The sequence below is a fragment of the Grampus griseus genome (genome assembly GCF_964374135.1).
Source record: "Grampus griseus genome assembly, chromosome: 1".
NCBI lineage: Eukaryota > Metazoa > Chordata > Mammalia > Artiodactyla > Delphinidae > Grampus > Grampus griseus.
The window spans coordinates 161,777,288-161,794,120 of NC_139017.1; the positions used below are offsets into that span (position 1 = coordinate 161,777,288).

At 40.0% G+C, this 16,833-nt stretch overlaps 1 protein-coding gene across 2 annotated transcripts in view; it reads right to left on the reverse strand.

Annotated features, from left to right (window-relative positions):
- The window catches only part of STX12 (syntaxin 12), a 34,821-nt gene that overhangs the window by 9,487 nt on the left and 8,501 nt on the right, over positions 1 to 16,833 (reverse strand). For both annotated transcript variants that reach the window (XM_082668461.1, XM_082668462.1), the window contains exons 2-4: positions 11,796 to 11,865; positions 9,917 to 10,016; positions 5,628 to 5,765 (exon numbers count right to left, since the gene is read on the reverse strand). In XM_082668461.1, coding sequence (XP_082524587.1) covers positions 5,628 to 5,765; positions 9,917 to 10,016; positions 11,796 to 11,865 — 308 coding nt within the window. The remainder of the gene's footprint in view (positions 1 to 5,627; positions 5,766 to 9,916; positions 10,017 to 11,795; positions 11,866 to 16,833) is intronic.

The following is a 16,833-nucleotide window of genomic DNA, read 5'->3' on the forward strand; positions in this document are numbered from 1 at the left end:
GACGGAGAAAACATGGATAGGAGAAAGGAATAAAAATTAATAATAATGATAACCTATCTTAAAATTTGGAGGCAGGTGGATTAAGGGAAGGAGTTGAAAATTTGCTAGGAAACAAATTTTCAGAATATGTGAAGATTTTTTTAAATGGACATTTAAAGCATATTAGGTACTAAAGTGGCAAACTGACTTAAAAAAATCAGTCTAATTATGTATTACTTTTGTAATTTAACAACCAAGAAAAAATGTTAAAAGAGCAATCTTTTCCTATTTTTAAAAAGCCGTCCCTTTTTATGATAACAATAATTAACAAGATAAGCAAAATAAAGAAAATTTCAAAATTCTTCCCACCCAGAGGAACACTGTGGGTTTTTTTAAAAAACATTTTTACTCTTTCCCCATATCAAGAAACAAAACAAGGGCTTCCCTGGTGGCACAGTGGTTAAGAATCTGCCTGCCAAGGCAGGGGACACGTGTTTGAGTCCTGGTCCAGGAAGATCCCACATGCTGCGGAGCAACTAAGCCCGTGCGCCACAACTACTGAGCCTGAGCTCTAGAGCCCACAAGCCACAACTACTGAGCCTGTGTGCCACAACTACTGAAGCCCGCACGCCTAGAGCCCATGCTCCGCAACAAGAGAAGGCACCGCAATGAGAAGCCTGTGCACAGCAATAAAGAGTTGCCCCCACTCGCCACAATGAGAGAAAGCCCACGCGCAGCAACAAAGACCCAATGCAGCCAAAAATAAATAAATTTAATAAATTAAAAAAAAAAGAAACAGAACACTGCTAGTGTCCTAAAGCCTACCTATGTGCCCTCCTCCAGTTACAACCACCTCCCTCTCCTTTAGAGTAACCATCATCCTGACTTTGTGATCATCATTTTCTTGTATTTTTTATGTTTTTTAAAATTAATTAATGTATTTATTTATTTTTGGTTGCCTTGGGTCTTCGTTGCTGTGCAACGAGCTTTCTCTAGCTGCGGTGAGCAGGAGCTATTCTTCATTGCAGCGCGCGGGCTTCTCATTGCAGTGACTTCTCTTGTTGCAAAGCATGGGCGCTAGGCGCGTAGGCTTCAGTAGTTGCGGTTCACGGGCTCTAGAGAGTAGGCTCAGTAGTTGTGCGCATGGGTTTAGTTGCTCCGCAGCATGTGGGATCTTCCCAGACCAGGACTCGAACCCGTGTTCCCTTCATTGGCAGGTGGATTCTTAACCACTGCACCACCAGGGAAGCCCTATCTCTTCTACTGTTAATTGACATTTGGATGTTTCCGATTTTTGAGTACTACAAATAATGCTGCTATGAACATTCCTGTACATATACCCTGGTACAGACTTACAGTGTTCTCTAGCATAGAACTGCTGGGTCATAAGGTGTGCATGTGTTCTGAAGTTGCAGCCAGAATGTTTTCCAGTGGTTGTTCCAACTCATACTACCACTGGCCAGATAGGAAAGTTCCTGTGCATCATATCCATGGCAACAACCCTCCTTGTTCACAGAATTTAAAATTTCTGCCTTTTTTTTTTTTCTGCCCTTATTTTGGACATGAAATAGTATCTCAGGGTGGTTTTAATCTGCAATTCCATGACTACTAAAAATGGTCCATTTGACCATTATTCAAAGCAATACTAAGATGTTATTTGCTTTTTTCACTGTGTTGACAAAAACAAAGGTGGACAAAACTACCACTTGCACTTTAACACAAATCAAGGCAGTGGCACCAAACCATACTAGTTTTCTATTCTTTATCACCACACATAGGGGGATAAAAGCCAGTTCGTCCTTAATGAAGCCATTAAATGTATTAATTAACTAAATCTCAGTACATGTCTCGTTTTTTTTTTTTAGTACGTCTTTTTAATATTCTGTATGATGAAATGGGAAGTATACATAAAGCCCTCCTGCTACAAACAGCAATACGATGTTTGTCTCCAGGAAAAGCACTTGTGTAATTGAGTTGCTGGGTGAACTAGCTACTTTTTTTAGGGAATAGCATTTTTACTTATTCAATATAGTTTATACTTATATATAAAACTTTTAAAATATATAAACTTTTAATACAATTTGTGTATATATATATACACATATATATTATACACAAACATATATTATATATGATATATATAAAAGAATAACTAACAATCTATGGTTACTCAGATGGGTATTCAAAAGACAAGGTCTTCAAGATAAACAATGTGAGCCTGTCACTTCAAGGAAAATAATGCACAGTGTTTGTTGCCAGTGATAAAAATCTAGCTTTCAAATAGAAAAAAAAAAGAATTCTGGAAAACTTGTATCTACTGCTTGTGAACTTGAGAGATTCTCAATATTTAAAGACTTTTCTAGTCAAGCTGAAGATAATACATGATTTTTTGATATTGTAAAATGAAATATATCAACATTTAGAAGACCTGCATAAGTCAGGGAACCAATATTTTCCAAATGATAAATACATGATGTTATAAAAATCATACACGGATAAAAGATCCAATAAAAGCATAAGACAGACCAAGATTTTAATGCGTCAGAGTATGAACAAGTCATTGACAATGGTTTTCGATTCCACAATGCAACTAAGTTTTGTCCAGTTTTGATGTAGTATCAAGGAAAAATATCAACAATGATCTGAAGAGGTTAATTAAAATACTCCTTCCTTTTCCAGTTACTTACCTTTGTGAGGCTGGATTTTCTTCAGATACCTCAACCAAAACAACATATCGTAACAGACTGAATACAGAAGCAGGTATGAATATCTAGCTTCCTTCTGTCAAGCCAGATATTAAAGAGATTTGCAAAAATGAAAACAATGCCACTCTTCTCATTAAAACTTTTTTTATTGTTTTGGAAAAGTAGTATTAATTAAAATCTCATTTATATTTTTATGTTAGTAGGTAATGGGTTTATTATTATTTGTAAATGAAATAATAAACATTTTTAAAACTTCTCAGTTTTAATTTCTAATACAATATATATCAATAGATATCATTCATACAAGCAAAAGCTCTTTGGGGTCCTTAATAATTTTTAAGAGTATAATGGGGCCCTGAAATCAAAAAGTTTAAGAAACTATTGTTCTGTTGGGTTGTGTCTTTTTCATATTGATTCCTGAGAATTCTTTATATATTGTCGATACCAGTCTTTTGTCAGTTGTACAAACAGCAGTATCTTCTCCCTGTTTGTGATTTGTCTTTTCACATATTTACCACTTTCTTTATTCTTACTCCTTTCTGCTTTTCAGGCTTACTATCTGCGATCACCTTCCTTCTGCCTGAAGTTCATTCTTTAGAATGTTCTTAAGTAAGGTGTGCTGATAGCAAACTCTCTTTTGACTGAAAACGTCTTTAATTAGCCCTCATTCTGGTTATCTATTTTCACTGGGTTTAGAATCCTAGGGAGGCGATTATCGTCTTTCATAACATTAAAGACAACACTCTCCTGGCTTCAAGTGTTGCTGTTGAGAAGTCTAACTATTGCACCTTTGAAGATATTCTATTGTTTCCCTGGCTATTTTTTGTTGTTGTTGTTGCTGTTTTGTTTTTGCGGTACACGGGCCTCTCATTGCCGTGGCCTCTCCCGTTGCGGAGCACAGGCTCTGGACGTGCAGGCTCAGTGGCCATGGCTCACGGGCCCAGCCGCTCCGCAGCATGTGGGATCTTCCCGGACCGGGGCACGAACCCGTGTCCCCTGCAACGGCAGGCGGACTCTCAACCACTGCGCCACCAGGGAAGCCCTCCCTGGCTATTTTTATGATTTTCTCTTTGTCTTCGGTGTTCTGAAGTTTCTCTTTGATATACCTAGAATGAGAGTTTTTAAATTTATCCTTCTTGGGATTTGTTGGGGTTCTTGAAACTGTAGATTAGTGACTTTCATCAGTTCTGAAATATTACCAGCCATTATCTCTTCAAATATGACTTCTGATCTATGTCTGCTCTACCCTCATTCTGTAACTCTAATTAAAACTATTATAGGGACTTCCCTGGTGGCACAGTGGTTAAGAATCTGCCTGCCAGTGCAGGGGACACGGGTTCGAGCCCTGGTCCAGTAAGATCCCACATGCCATGGAGCAACTAAGCCCGTTCGCCACAACTACTGAGCCTGCGCTCTAGAGCCCGTGAGCCACAACTACTGAGCCCGTGTGCCATAACTACTGAAGCCCGTGTGCCTAGAGCCCATGCTCTGCAACAAGAGAAGCCACCACGATGAGAAGCCCGCACACCACAATGAGTAGCCCCCACTCGCCACAACTAGAGAAAGCCCATGTGCAACAAAGACCCAACGCAGCCAAATATAAATAAATAAATAAATAAATTTATTTTAAAAAAACTATTTTAGATCCTTTTACTTCAGTCTCCATTTCTCATAACCTTTCTTCCCTATTTAACTTCTTAACCCTCTGTCCTACATGCTGGATAATATCTTCTAACCTATTTTCCAGTTAAACCACACACCCGTTAAGTTTTTAATTTCCACATTATATTTTTCAATTCTAGAAAATCTTTTGACTCTTTACAAAGCTTTTTGTAGTTTCCTTCTTCCTGTAGATGTGTTCAAGATCTTCTATTTCTTTAAACCCAATAAGTATAGTTAGCTTATAATTCTAATACATTAAGTCTTTATAGGTTTATTTCACCTCACTTTTGTTTCTACTAGTTTTTGTCCGGGGTTATTTGTTTATTTGTGTACCCTGGGCTGCTCATTACACTTCAAAAATTATTTGAGGGTATTCTTTTAGGGCTAGGATAAAGGCCTCTAAACAGAAAGGATTTGTATTTGCTTCTGTCTGGCATGTAGGTACTCAACCAGACCAGGACTACTTGAAGCTTTAGGTTTTTGGACCATTCAGGTAGAATTTGGGCAGTAAATCTGCCTGAAGGTTACTTTGTGGTACAACTTACTGTCTGGATTTCCCCTCCCTCCTGCCATCCTCAGTGCTAATGCGACCTTTTTTGCAGTCTGCTAGGGGAAAGGAGGGCTTACTTTTCAGTTTTTAGGGCCCAGTTTAATTTGAGGAGCACCTTCTTTTAGATTATCCACCATGCATGGATCCTTGGCTTTGACTTTTGTCCCCCTTCATGCCATGAGGACATCAAAACTGAAGTTGGCCCTCAGTAAATGCACTCAGTGGAAAAGCAGTTTCAGTGCTCTGCTCATGTCTATGGGTTCACACCTTCTCTTAGACTTTGACCTTAATATTTTCATGGCTCTTAATATTTTTAAGAAATTGGGTTGTTAAAGTCTAGTATTTGTTAATTCTTTTCAAAGAGAAGGCTTGTCCAAATAACCTAGCCTGTGATATTCTAGGAAACAGATGTATTCTTTTTTCTTTTTTTAAGTTTTTAACATAAGATCAACATGACAAGAAAAAAGGAAAAAGAAAATTACACACAATTCTACCTGTCACTTTTGTAAATCTTTGGGCACATTCTTTTCTAGTCTAGTGTACAAAGTGACCATATGTACACTTTTTTTTTTTAAACAAAGGGTAAACCAATCTGACATTTTCACAGCAGCTAATGTCTATGTTTATTATTTGGAGGGATAGTAAGCAAAGAAAATGGTCAAAAAATTTTTAAAAACTTAGGAAAGAACATCCTGAAATTTGCAAAGGTCTTCTTTTGGAAATAAACTTACAGAAAGACGAGATCCAGCTCTTGCTCTGGCAATACTCTCCTTTTCCTTTTCAGATACCCTTCTCTGCACAGCCTGGAAATTGTTTAAGGCTGCAGAGAAGTCATTCATGAGACGTTCCTTCTGAAGTTTCTGCTGGCGCTAAGGAAATTAAATAAGAACTTGAAATTTCACATTAACCCAGAATCATTTGGTTTTAATTCCCATTAAAAGCAAAATTATACCTCCTAAAGAGTTCCAACTAGGAAAATTACTATGAAATAGGCTCTTCCTTAAATTAATAAATTTGTCCTTTTCTAACTCAAATCCCTGGTTAATACTATAGGCCAAGTCAGAGTTTTCCTTCTTTCATTCTGACAAACCTGGGAATTGGGTATCATTTACCTGGTAAGGGAATCTCAGAGGGAACCACAATTCAAAATGTTAGCTCCCAGGAGAATCTAAAAGCAGAATACCCAACAGAGATTGTTTTCTTGCTAAAATGTTAAAACTGTATTCATCTATACTGAGTTCGCAGCTTACCTGAAAACCATGGAATCATTTTCCTTCACACTGTAGTGAGGTTCAAAATCTTTGAGAACCTGAAAACTACTTTGTAGAGTTACAAGCTACCTTTACTAAGCTTACTGATGCTACATCTCAAAAAACACATACTGAGAGCACTTGCTGGGTGCTGAGAACACAGAAGTAAAAAGTCACCCCTGACCTCAAACAGCTTATCATCTATTTGGAGATAAAGAATTTAGATATACAAATAACAAATCAATACAAATAATTGCTATATTCAATTAGTACTATACAGAGTACTGTACACATTATACAGAGGCAAGTATGATCAGTAAGAATCTAAGTGATCAGAAGGCCTCCAGAGGAGGTGGGCACTGAAGGAAGAGTAAGCCGTGAAGAGCAGAGAGAAGGGGTAAGGCGAATCCAGGCAAGGCAACAGTGTGAGCAAAGGCATGGTGGCAGAAATTTGCAGAGGATCTAGAAAAAGATAGTTTGGCTTGAACCAAAGGCTTTTTCATGAGCATAGCTAAAAGATAAAATTGGAAAAGGAGGAAAGGGGGTGGCCACGGCAGGTTTTAAATGCCAAGATAATGAGTTTGGGATTCAACCTCTACAGAACAAAGAGCAACGAAGATTTCTGTGTGGAGAACACGATGGGTACAAAATGATAACTTAGAAAAATTAGTCTGTGATGGCGATGGAATGGGAAAAAGAAACAAGTCAAAAAGATGACTGCAATAATCTAGGTTTAAGGTTAGGAAGACGTGGTATCAGTAATGGGAACACAAAGAAATGAATCTAAGGAATATTATGTGACTGGCTGTGGGGAAAGGGGTATAAAGTCAAGGGATGACTCAAATTTCACACCTGGGAGAGTGATGGTAATACTGAAAAGCAAATTTAGATAAGGGACTTTTTATCCCTTTTCTTGGATTTTGATTTTTACATAAACATTATAACAATAAGGGGAAAAAAACCCATCACTCCCCAATCTCACTATACAAAAGTACTATCTTTTAAGTATATCATTAACATTTTCCATGTTACCATACTCTTCACAATTATGTCTTTGTTATATAATACTCCATCAAGTTGATCTAGTAAATTTTAGGTAAATATTCCTTCTAGACTGTTCCATTTTTAACCATTATAAATAAAGCTAAAGTGAGCCCCATTGTAACAGCTAATATTTATACAGTGCTTATCATGTACCAGTACTGTTATAAGTACCTTATATAATAACTCATTTGATCCATCCATCAACCTATAAATTAGGTACTATTATAGTACCTATTTTACAGATCAGACAAATGAGGCACAGAGAGGTTAAGCAATTTGCCTATGATCACACAGTAAATGGCAGGGGTAGAATTTAAATCCAGGAAATTTGGCTCCAGAGTATATAGTTGGTTTCTTTTTCTTAGAACGCAGACACATTTGCATGAGTGGGAACATTAGGTCAAAAGGCACAAACGTTTTTATGACAATAAGCATTGTTAATCAGCTTAGTTAAGGGGTTTGGGTGAAACAGGAGGAATTCAGTATAAGACAACACATTAAATTTTAGATGAAGGCAGCATATTCAAGAGGAGATGTTAGAGCAGGAATTGGCAATATGGGCCAAATACTTAGAGGTTTAGGGGCTAGGGCTTGAAAAAGATCTGGGGATCACATTCATAAAGGTGACAGGAAGCTCATAAAAGTACAGTAGAAAAGACTCCTGAGGGAGAAAGCATAGAGTAATAAAATTACAGGATCAATGGCAGAGCCTTGGGGCACATCCATTTCTAGGAAGATATAAAGTCAGAGAAGGAGGCTGAGACTCAACCTGGGGTAAGAGAAAATAGGCCAGAAAGGGATCACCAGAGTTGGGAGACATGAAAACTACTTTGTAGGCTTTACTACAGAGATCATGGAAAGAAGAAAGTTTCAGCGAAGACAGGATGGGCAAGAGGATCAAATGAAACAAAGAAAAGTGAATAAACTCAAAAAAGCCCACTGGATTTAGCAACTAGAAGGTTACTGATGATAGCACGTAAGTATGAGAAAAATGCTGAGAGTAGGATGTATGGTTTGATAGTCCAGTAACAAAAAGATGGGTGACAGGGCTAACATTAATTAAAGAAACAATTGAAAGTGCAAAGAATATTCAGCACAATAGGAGGAAGGGAATCAAGGATTTGTATTTCACCAGAGAGAATATGTCTGTAGATTTATTTCATGTTCTTAATGATCCAAGATAACGTAAGGGAACAAGAGCATGCATAATCCAAAACTAAATTCTATTTGATTTTGGAATACGTTAGATTTATTTTTAAGCAGATTGAACTTTATATTTTGCTTAGGCTACTATTTAACACTTAAGTACTTTCAATACTCTGTTTACATCAGACTCTTAGACTCCCTTTTTATTACTGCTAAAACTATCTGCAAGTGTGTATTCCCTAAGTGCACAGCTGGGAGGAGGAAAGGGGTGATTTGGGAACAATTTGAGATAATGAATGGCAAGGGGGAACTGGTCCATAGGTGAAATATCAGGATGAGTAACAAAACAAACAGCACATGCGGATAGTCAAAGGGTGATTACATTAAGGTTACTACTTTGGAGCAGGATGACAAAAGCACCTAGTTTTGGTTCTTTTCTTTTGTGCAAGGGGATGCCAAAACTCCAAAGACTGAACGTATACTTCACTAAATGACTTGCCAGGAATGGGTTAAACTGATGATTTTCAAACTTTTTTGATGGAGACACAGAATAAGAATGTGACATCTTGACCTAGCACCATATGTATACAAATGTATGAAAGTTTCATTAACAGTATTTACCCTTATTACATGGTTACACACTCTGATATTTCTACTTTGTTTCATTTTTATAAATGATGATCACAACACACTAAAATTGTTTTATGTTCCAATAGTCACAATGCACAGACAACCCGGGATAGGGAGGTGGTAGGCTTCATCTTTAAGAGCCATCAGAGATAGGATACCATCATTTAAAAAAATTCAATAATAAAAAGAAATGTAAGTTAAGTGCTCCCATGAATGGTACAGAAACTAAAAGCAAAATAGAATCATAATAGGCTAAGATAGATGGAGAAGGTTTTTGCCCTGGAAGAGAGAGGATCTGAGGCCTGAGGCAGACCATGAATAATAGATTAAAAAGTCAAGCCACAATGGAGGGGGCACATCTGACTTCAGGAACGTCTGAAGAAAAGGCACGCATATCAAGGGAACAATGAATTCCAGTAAAAATTGTGTGTTTTTAAAGGATTTAAATGGCCACTGAAGAAAATGACTTAAATAGAGGAATCTATTTCCCTGAGCATTTCCTCAACCTGAGACCTATAAATGATTCATGATGCGACATGAAAGTGACCACAAAATATAGAAGACGTCTGCTTGAAATTTATAGATACAGGATACAAGAAAACTAGGATCAAGCCCGAAAGCATAAAGCTGCAGGTCAAACCCCAACAAGATGCAAACATGGACATTCTTCTCCAGTTAAACCCATTTTACTAATACATTATTACTAATAATAGCAGCCACTACCCATATTGAGTACCTACTAAATGCTAGGCACTTTGCAAGATCTGGTGCATGCGTTCTTTCTGTTGTCACAAAAGACACTTATCCATTTTATGAATAAGGAAACTGAGGTTCAGAGAAGGTCTATCTAGAACCAAAGGCCAAGTTATTTTTGTTTCACACACTGCCTCTCCACAAAAACAAAGTCCTTTCTTATTAAAAAACAAGCCAAAACCCCACAAAATACCAACCTGTTCTGAAGTAGATAAAGGAAGGGGCAAGGACCCTAATTCCTTCAGTAATTCATTTGTTTCCTTGGCAAGCTGATTTGTAGAGTGCTGTAACTGTTGCCTAAGAGAGAAAAGATATGTTTTAGGATATTCTCACTTCTTGAGAGCTGTTGTTATCAGTTCATTCTCAGTGTCTCACAACGCAGGGAATGAAAGGGCACTTGAAGAAATGGGTTCCTAGATGCCCAGGTTCACAACAAAATTCCGGAAATACTACCCAGTCATACTCACCTCAAGTCGTCTTCATGTTACGGAGTAGAAAGAACCTGCCTCAAGGAAACCTGCTGACTGGGTATTTTAACTCCTCGGGGAGGAAGGAGAAGCTGCCCCCACACCTCAATCTAAGAGTTTTAACACACCGAACGCTCTCTCAAAACTCTCGTATTGATTTGCCCAGGAGTTCTGCATGGGTACTGTCTGTCACAGTCCACCGACTAGTGACAGAATCCAGGCACTGGAGGTTGGACGAAATGTGCATTAGAAGCACAGCTTCCACCCTAGGGAACAACCTCCAAAGATCTACTCCCACGCTCTTGCTTAAAGCTCAGGCTTTTTCAGCTTTATCCTTGGCTCCCTACCTGTCCCTTAGGCCTGACTTTCTGGCTCTTCCCTCCAAAACAAAGAAGCCCTATACTGTGTAAAAAAATGTAACGAGCAGAGGGGGAAGGAAATTAAAGAGGGAAGAATGTGTGCTATATTAAGTGGGATTGAAAGGTAGTAGAAATACAAAAAAGGCTCCTTTAGGGCTTCCCTGATGGCGCAGTGGTTGAGAGTCCGCCTGCCGATGCAGGGGACGCGGGTTTGTGCCCCGGTCCGGGAGGATCCCACGTGCCGCGGAGCAGCTGGGCCTGTGAGCCATGGCCGCTGAGCCTGAGTGTCCGGAGCCTGTGCTCCGCAACGGGAGAGCATCCGGAGCCTGTGCTCCGCAGCGGGAGAGGCCACAGCAGTGAGAGACCCGCGTACCGCAAAAAAAAAAAAAAAAAAAGGCTCCTTTAGTCATGGTTTCCTCTACTATCTGGCCATTTGTACAAAGCGTTTAAGGGAGGACAGGGAAACCACACCACTAATTACTAATGTTTTTTTCACTGCAAAGGGGCCTCCAAGATAATAAAAATAAAAAAATAAATAAAACAAAGGAATCAAAACCAAGAGGGAGACAAAACAAACAAACAAACAAAAAAACCCCAAGAGGGAAGTCAATCAGAAGCCTGAGCATCGTAGACAGTACTAACATACCCAGAGCTATCTCACATCTCCCTGGAAAAAGCTCAAAGTAGTAAGTCATTCTCTCACTTCACAATGTCTAGGTCAGGAAACAAAGAATATTGTTCAGTGCGTGTTAAAGATGAAAACTAGAACTTCTAAAAGCAGAGATGGAGTCAAGAAGGACATAATAAAAAGAATCTATTCCAATATTCTCTCCCTCAGACTCTCCTCGGGTCATTCTGAATACATTTTTCTAATATGATAGACAGTTGGAAATCCAACCAGATTAGACGAGCGCTGTAGCTCGATCAGGAGGCCTCTGCCAACAGGGAAGCTCATTTAGGCAGAATGTAGTTTAAGAGTGGTAGGGATTCCCTCTCTGCTTCCCTAAATTGTTCTGCTAAACTGCCCAAGGGAGGAAAGAAGCAGCGTTCAAGGACTCTGCGAGGCAACGGAGATCACAACCCATTAATATATTTTGTTGCTCCCCTTCTAGATCCAGCTATGACCTCATATCCCACTGCCTCTCATTCTGATTTCACAGGCCTGAAACCTCAGCTGCCAGGCAGCAAGGGTATTAAGCGTGTCCCCAAAAGGTCCTCACAAATCCCAACCTTGTTAGGAAGCTACTCACAGATTTTCCTGTAGCTTGCTTGAATCTTGCTTAGTTCCTAGTTGGCTCATCAAATTCTTTATCTGAGCAGCTGGGGAGAGAAGAAAAAAAGATTTATTGAAAAGAAAAACACAGGGCTTCCCTGGTGGCACAGTGGTTAAGAACCCACCTGCCAACGCAGCAGACACGGGTTCGAGCCCTGGTCCAGGAAGATCCCACATGCCGTGGACCAACTAAGCCTGTGCGCCACAACTACTGAGCCTGCGCTCTAGAGTCCGTGAGCCACAACTACTGAAGCCCGCGTGCCACAACTACTGAAGCCCACGCGTCTAGAGCCCGTGTTCCACAACAAGAGAAGCCACCACAATGAGAAGCCTGTGCACCGCAACGAAGAGTAGCCCCCGCTCAGCAATGAAGACCCAACACAGCCAAAAATAAATAAATTTTTTAAAAAAGAAAAATACATTCATCACGAGCATCCTAATTCTCAGATCACTGGTCTCTCTCCACATCCTGAATAAGTACATACAACTAATAGAAAGCATGCTATGATCAAGACCTTGGCATATATATTCCCGTCTAAAGCTACTTATAAGGTCCGCCTTTCTCCTCTAGAGTAACTGTGCCACTAAGTAGAGGGTGGTGGTTTTGTTCGTCACTCCCAAAGAACTCCCACATTTTGCCAGATTTCCCATGGCACTGGTTAAAATGTTCATTGCTTTTGGAATGGCCTTGATACCAAATATCAATTCACAACAATAAAAATTTAAATTCACTCATACACAATATTTTATACGGCAAACATTTTTGGAAAGACAATGTACACTTATTATTAAGTTACCACTAACTGAGCACCTCTATGTGCCAAGTACTATATTAGGAGCTTTGTATACATAATCTTATTAATTTTCATAGCAACAGTCTGAAGTAGATGTATCTCCACTGTGCAGATGAGGAAATATATTTAAAGAAGTTAAATATCTTATATAAGGGCACACAAAAAGTAGCAGGGCAAAAAAATCAATCCCAGGTACATCAGACTGCAATGCCTATATTTTAACTACGCTGTCTGTAGACACACAGTGTATTGTTTTGTTCAGATTACTCTACCTAGATATTGTGCTAAGATTTGGAATGGTCATGTTTGAATCCTAGATGTTTAAGCCCCTAGTCCTGGACTAGGAAAGCAGAGGAATGGATTATCTCTCAATAAGGAGAAACACCAGCCTGCCTGGGAATCTGAACACCCTTGTCCCTCACTGACCTCTGCAACAGGAACAGAGCCCCTGATTTCCCATGTCCTGCTTTCTATTTTCTTTTTCTGGTTGGCAGGGAGGACGAGGGAGATTCATTCATTCATTCATTTGCAGAGCTTGGAATTTTATTGTACGACTTTTTTGTTTGTTTACATGCTTGCATTTTAAGAGCATTCCCTGTCTTCTATTACAAGTAGCTGGAATACAGAACACAATAATAGAGTACTTTTTGCCCAGGGGAAACACAATTAATTATCTTCAAGTCTCACTAGAACTTCAAGAGATACTATAACACAATAGGTAATATATGGCTCCTCTAGCCAAAAGACAGTGTCCTTTGTGAGGGCCTTTCCTACCCTCTCAGGATTAATGCCCAAGTTTCACCTGTGAAACACCAGACTGCTAAATGACTGGCGTAGTGGAAGAAGATGAGGAAACCACTGTATACTGTATCATTTGTATGTATCTCATAGTAACAATATATAAACAAAGCTTCAATGTCCAATGAAAATGAAATTGCACTTACTAGAATTTTAAATTTTAAAAATTAATTGTTCCTGGGACTTCCCTGGTGGCACAGGGGTTAAGGCTCTGTGTTCCCAATGCAGGGGGCCCAGGTTCGATCCCTGGTCAGGGAACTAGATCCCACATGCATGCCGCAACTAAGAGTTCGCACGCCAGAACTCAGGAGCCCACGTGCCACAACTAAGGAGCCCACCTGCCGCAACTAAGGAGCCCACGTGCCACAATTAAGGAGCCCGTGAGCTGCAACTAAGGAGCCCACCTGCCGCAACTAAGACCCAGCACAACCAAAATAAATAAATATTTTTTTAAATTAATAAATAAAAATTAATTGTTTCTTATGACAAGATGCTTCTTAAATAACAAAATTTGGGGGTCAGAGTCATAACCTTGGCCCTTATTCGGTCACCAAGGGTAGTAAAAAGGCAAGCCGAAGTTTATTAAGTACCAGTTACCTTACAAAAACACAGATGTGTTAATAGCCTCTAAGTCTGTTAAGAAACAATAATTAAGCAAAATCTTCCAGGTGATTGCTGAGTGACTCTTCTCCTAAGTAGAAACTGAACAACTTAGTCCTTAGCAGCATGTACAAGTTATTTCTCCCGTAAAAAATTAATAAACAGAAACTTCAGTTAAACAGAGTTGGGAGACCAGAAGGGGGAGCTCACACACCCTGCCACAACAGCCAAGCCCAACTGCTATGAAGAAGACTCCTCTCAGCCAATGAAAAGCCATGGACTCTTTGTTTGCTATACCCCTCCCAACTTCCTTTTCCTCTTCCCTTGCCAGGAGGGGGATTCCACTTGGCTAGCCATGATTGCAGACCCCAAACTGCAACTCTCTGCTGACCGTGAATAAACCCCTCTTTGCTGGAGAAATATCTGGCAGTCTCTGTTTTAGGTCAACACTCGCTAGCCCAAATCCCTGTGTCATCATGGGTGTAGCAAAGCAAAATTTTGCAAAGTCAAGAATATATTGGTTTTTAACACTTCAAATTATGATTTTATCTTATTTTGAGGCCATTTTTTAAGTAAAACTATAACTCCACTTTTACAATAGAAATATAGAATTCACTTGATTAAAAAGTTGCCTTTTGACAAACTTTCCTAAAATATATCTGTTCTATTAAATGAGGGTTTTTAGCTTATTGGTTCCATTGGAAAAGGTAAGCACTATAAAATACTGCATTCTGCTAAAAAAAACACTATGTAAGATATAAATAATCATTTTTCATCACTAAGATGTATAATGTCCTTCTTACCTAAGTCAAATGGGAATCAGAGTCAAAGCTATCTACTGGGTGGCCAAACAAATAATTTAAGAAAGAGGACAGACGTTAGCATTTACTGAGCATTCACCATGTGCCAGACACTGGGCTACATACTTGATGTGGTATAATAAAAAATATATTTGGTCTTTGTCCCCAGTTCTTGGCATAAAGCTCCTAAAACCCTTGGAATTTCCTGAGTGATAGTAGTGTCTTTTGTTATTCATAAAGGGTTCCTTTGGAGCATACTGAGTTTACCTATTGAAGTGACTTAGGGTAGGGCTCCTGATAGGCTCAGGTTGGGTGGGGTTAGTCACCAGAAAGATCAAGTGATTATCAGGTTGGAACTTTCAGTTCCACCCATCAACCTCTGGAAAGGCGGGGGGGGGGGGGGGGGGGGGGGGGGGGGGATGCGGGGAGGGTGTCAGCGCTCAGAGAGAGCATGGAAGTTCTGAGCTCTTCCCACATACCTTGCCCTATGCATCTCTTCTATCTGGCTGCTCCTGAATTATATCCTTTTATAATAAACCAGTAATCTAGTAAGTAAATGTTTTCCTGAGTTATGTGAGCTGAGCTAGCAAAATAGCTGAACCTGAGGAGGGGCTCATGGGAACCTCCAATATGGCTCACTGGTCAGAAGCACAGATAAGAACTTGGACTTACAATTGGCATCTGAAGGGGGTGGGGTGGGGGGAGTCTTGTGGGACTAAGTCCTTAATTTGTGGAATCTGATGCTAACTCCAGGTAGTGTCAGAATTGAGTTAAATTGGAGGACACCCAACTGAAGTCCAGAGAATATGATAATTGCTTGGTGTGTGGTAAATCCACACATCTGGTGTCAGAAGTATTGACAGTGGAGGAAACACAGAAGTGTGTTTCCTTCACACTTGATAAGTATTATCTTATTAAATAAGCATTATTACAGATGGGCACACTGAGGCTCACACTGAGTGTTACAAAACTCATTCATTCATTCATTTAGAATACCTGCTCTACACTGTTATATGCTCTATAAGATATTGCTTTCGAGAAGCTTACATTTTAAGGAAAAGAGATAATAAGCATATATCAGGTGGTGATAAGTGCTATAAAGAAAAATAAATTCAGATAAAGGCTGGTAGGGAGGGGGTACTAGTTTACACGGGCGGTCAGAGACTTCTCTGATAAGGTGACACAGAGCAGAGACCTAAAGGAAGTGAAAGATCAAGCCATGCGAAATTTCTGGGGGAGCTCTGTAGCAGAGAGCATTAAGCACAAAATCCCCAAGGCAAGAGCACTTGTGATGGAGGCACAGGAGGCCTAGAGGGAGCAAAAGAGAGGTAAGAGAGAGAGGGGAGCCAGATTACATAGGGCCTTGTAAACTAGAGCAAGGACTTCGAATTTTAAAGAAATGTGAGGCCACTGATGGTTTTGAGCAGAGTGTCATAAAAACCAGAATTCAAACCCAGGAGGGCTAATTCCAATAACCATATATATATATATATATATATATTTTTTTTTTTTTTTTTTTTGCTTGCGGTATGCGGGCCTCTCACTGTTGTGGCCTCTCCCCTTGCGGAGCACAGGCTCTGGACACGCAGGCTCAGCGGCCATGGCTCACGGGCCCAGCCGCTCCGCGGCATGTGGGATCTTCCCGGACCAGGGCACGAACCCGTGTCCCCTGCATCGGCAGGCGGACTCTCAACCACTGCGCCACCAGGGAAGCCCCCAATGACTATATATTTTATGCCACACTAGGTTCTCTCAAAAGGCTGACGCTTAAAGGAAATACACAGAACTAGTGACTTAGGGCAGGCCTCCGTTTCCCAGTGTTCCACTTCGCCCCACCTGCTTATCTGATAGCTTCCTAACTTAATAGCTCTCTGCTCCAGATAGGCTGATGCCCTTGCTCTAACCTGCTCCCTTCCCGGACTCCCTCCCACCTTTGGTAAGGTTCCTGTGTACTCACCAGAGTTCAGCAGAGTGCCAGCACCCAGCGGGTAATAAGTAACTGCTGATTAATTGAGTTAGCCTC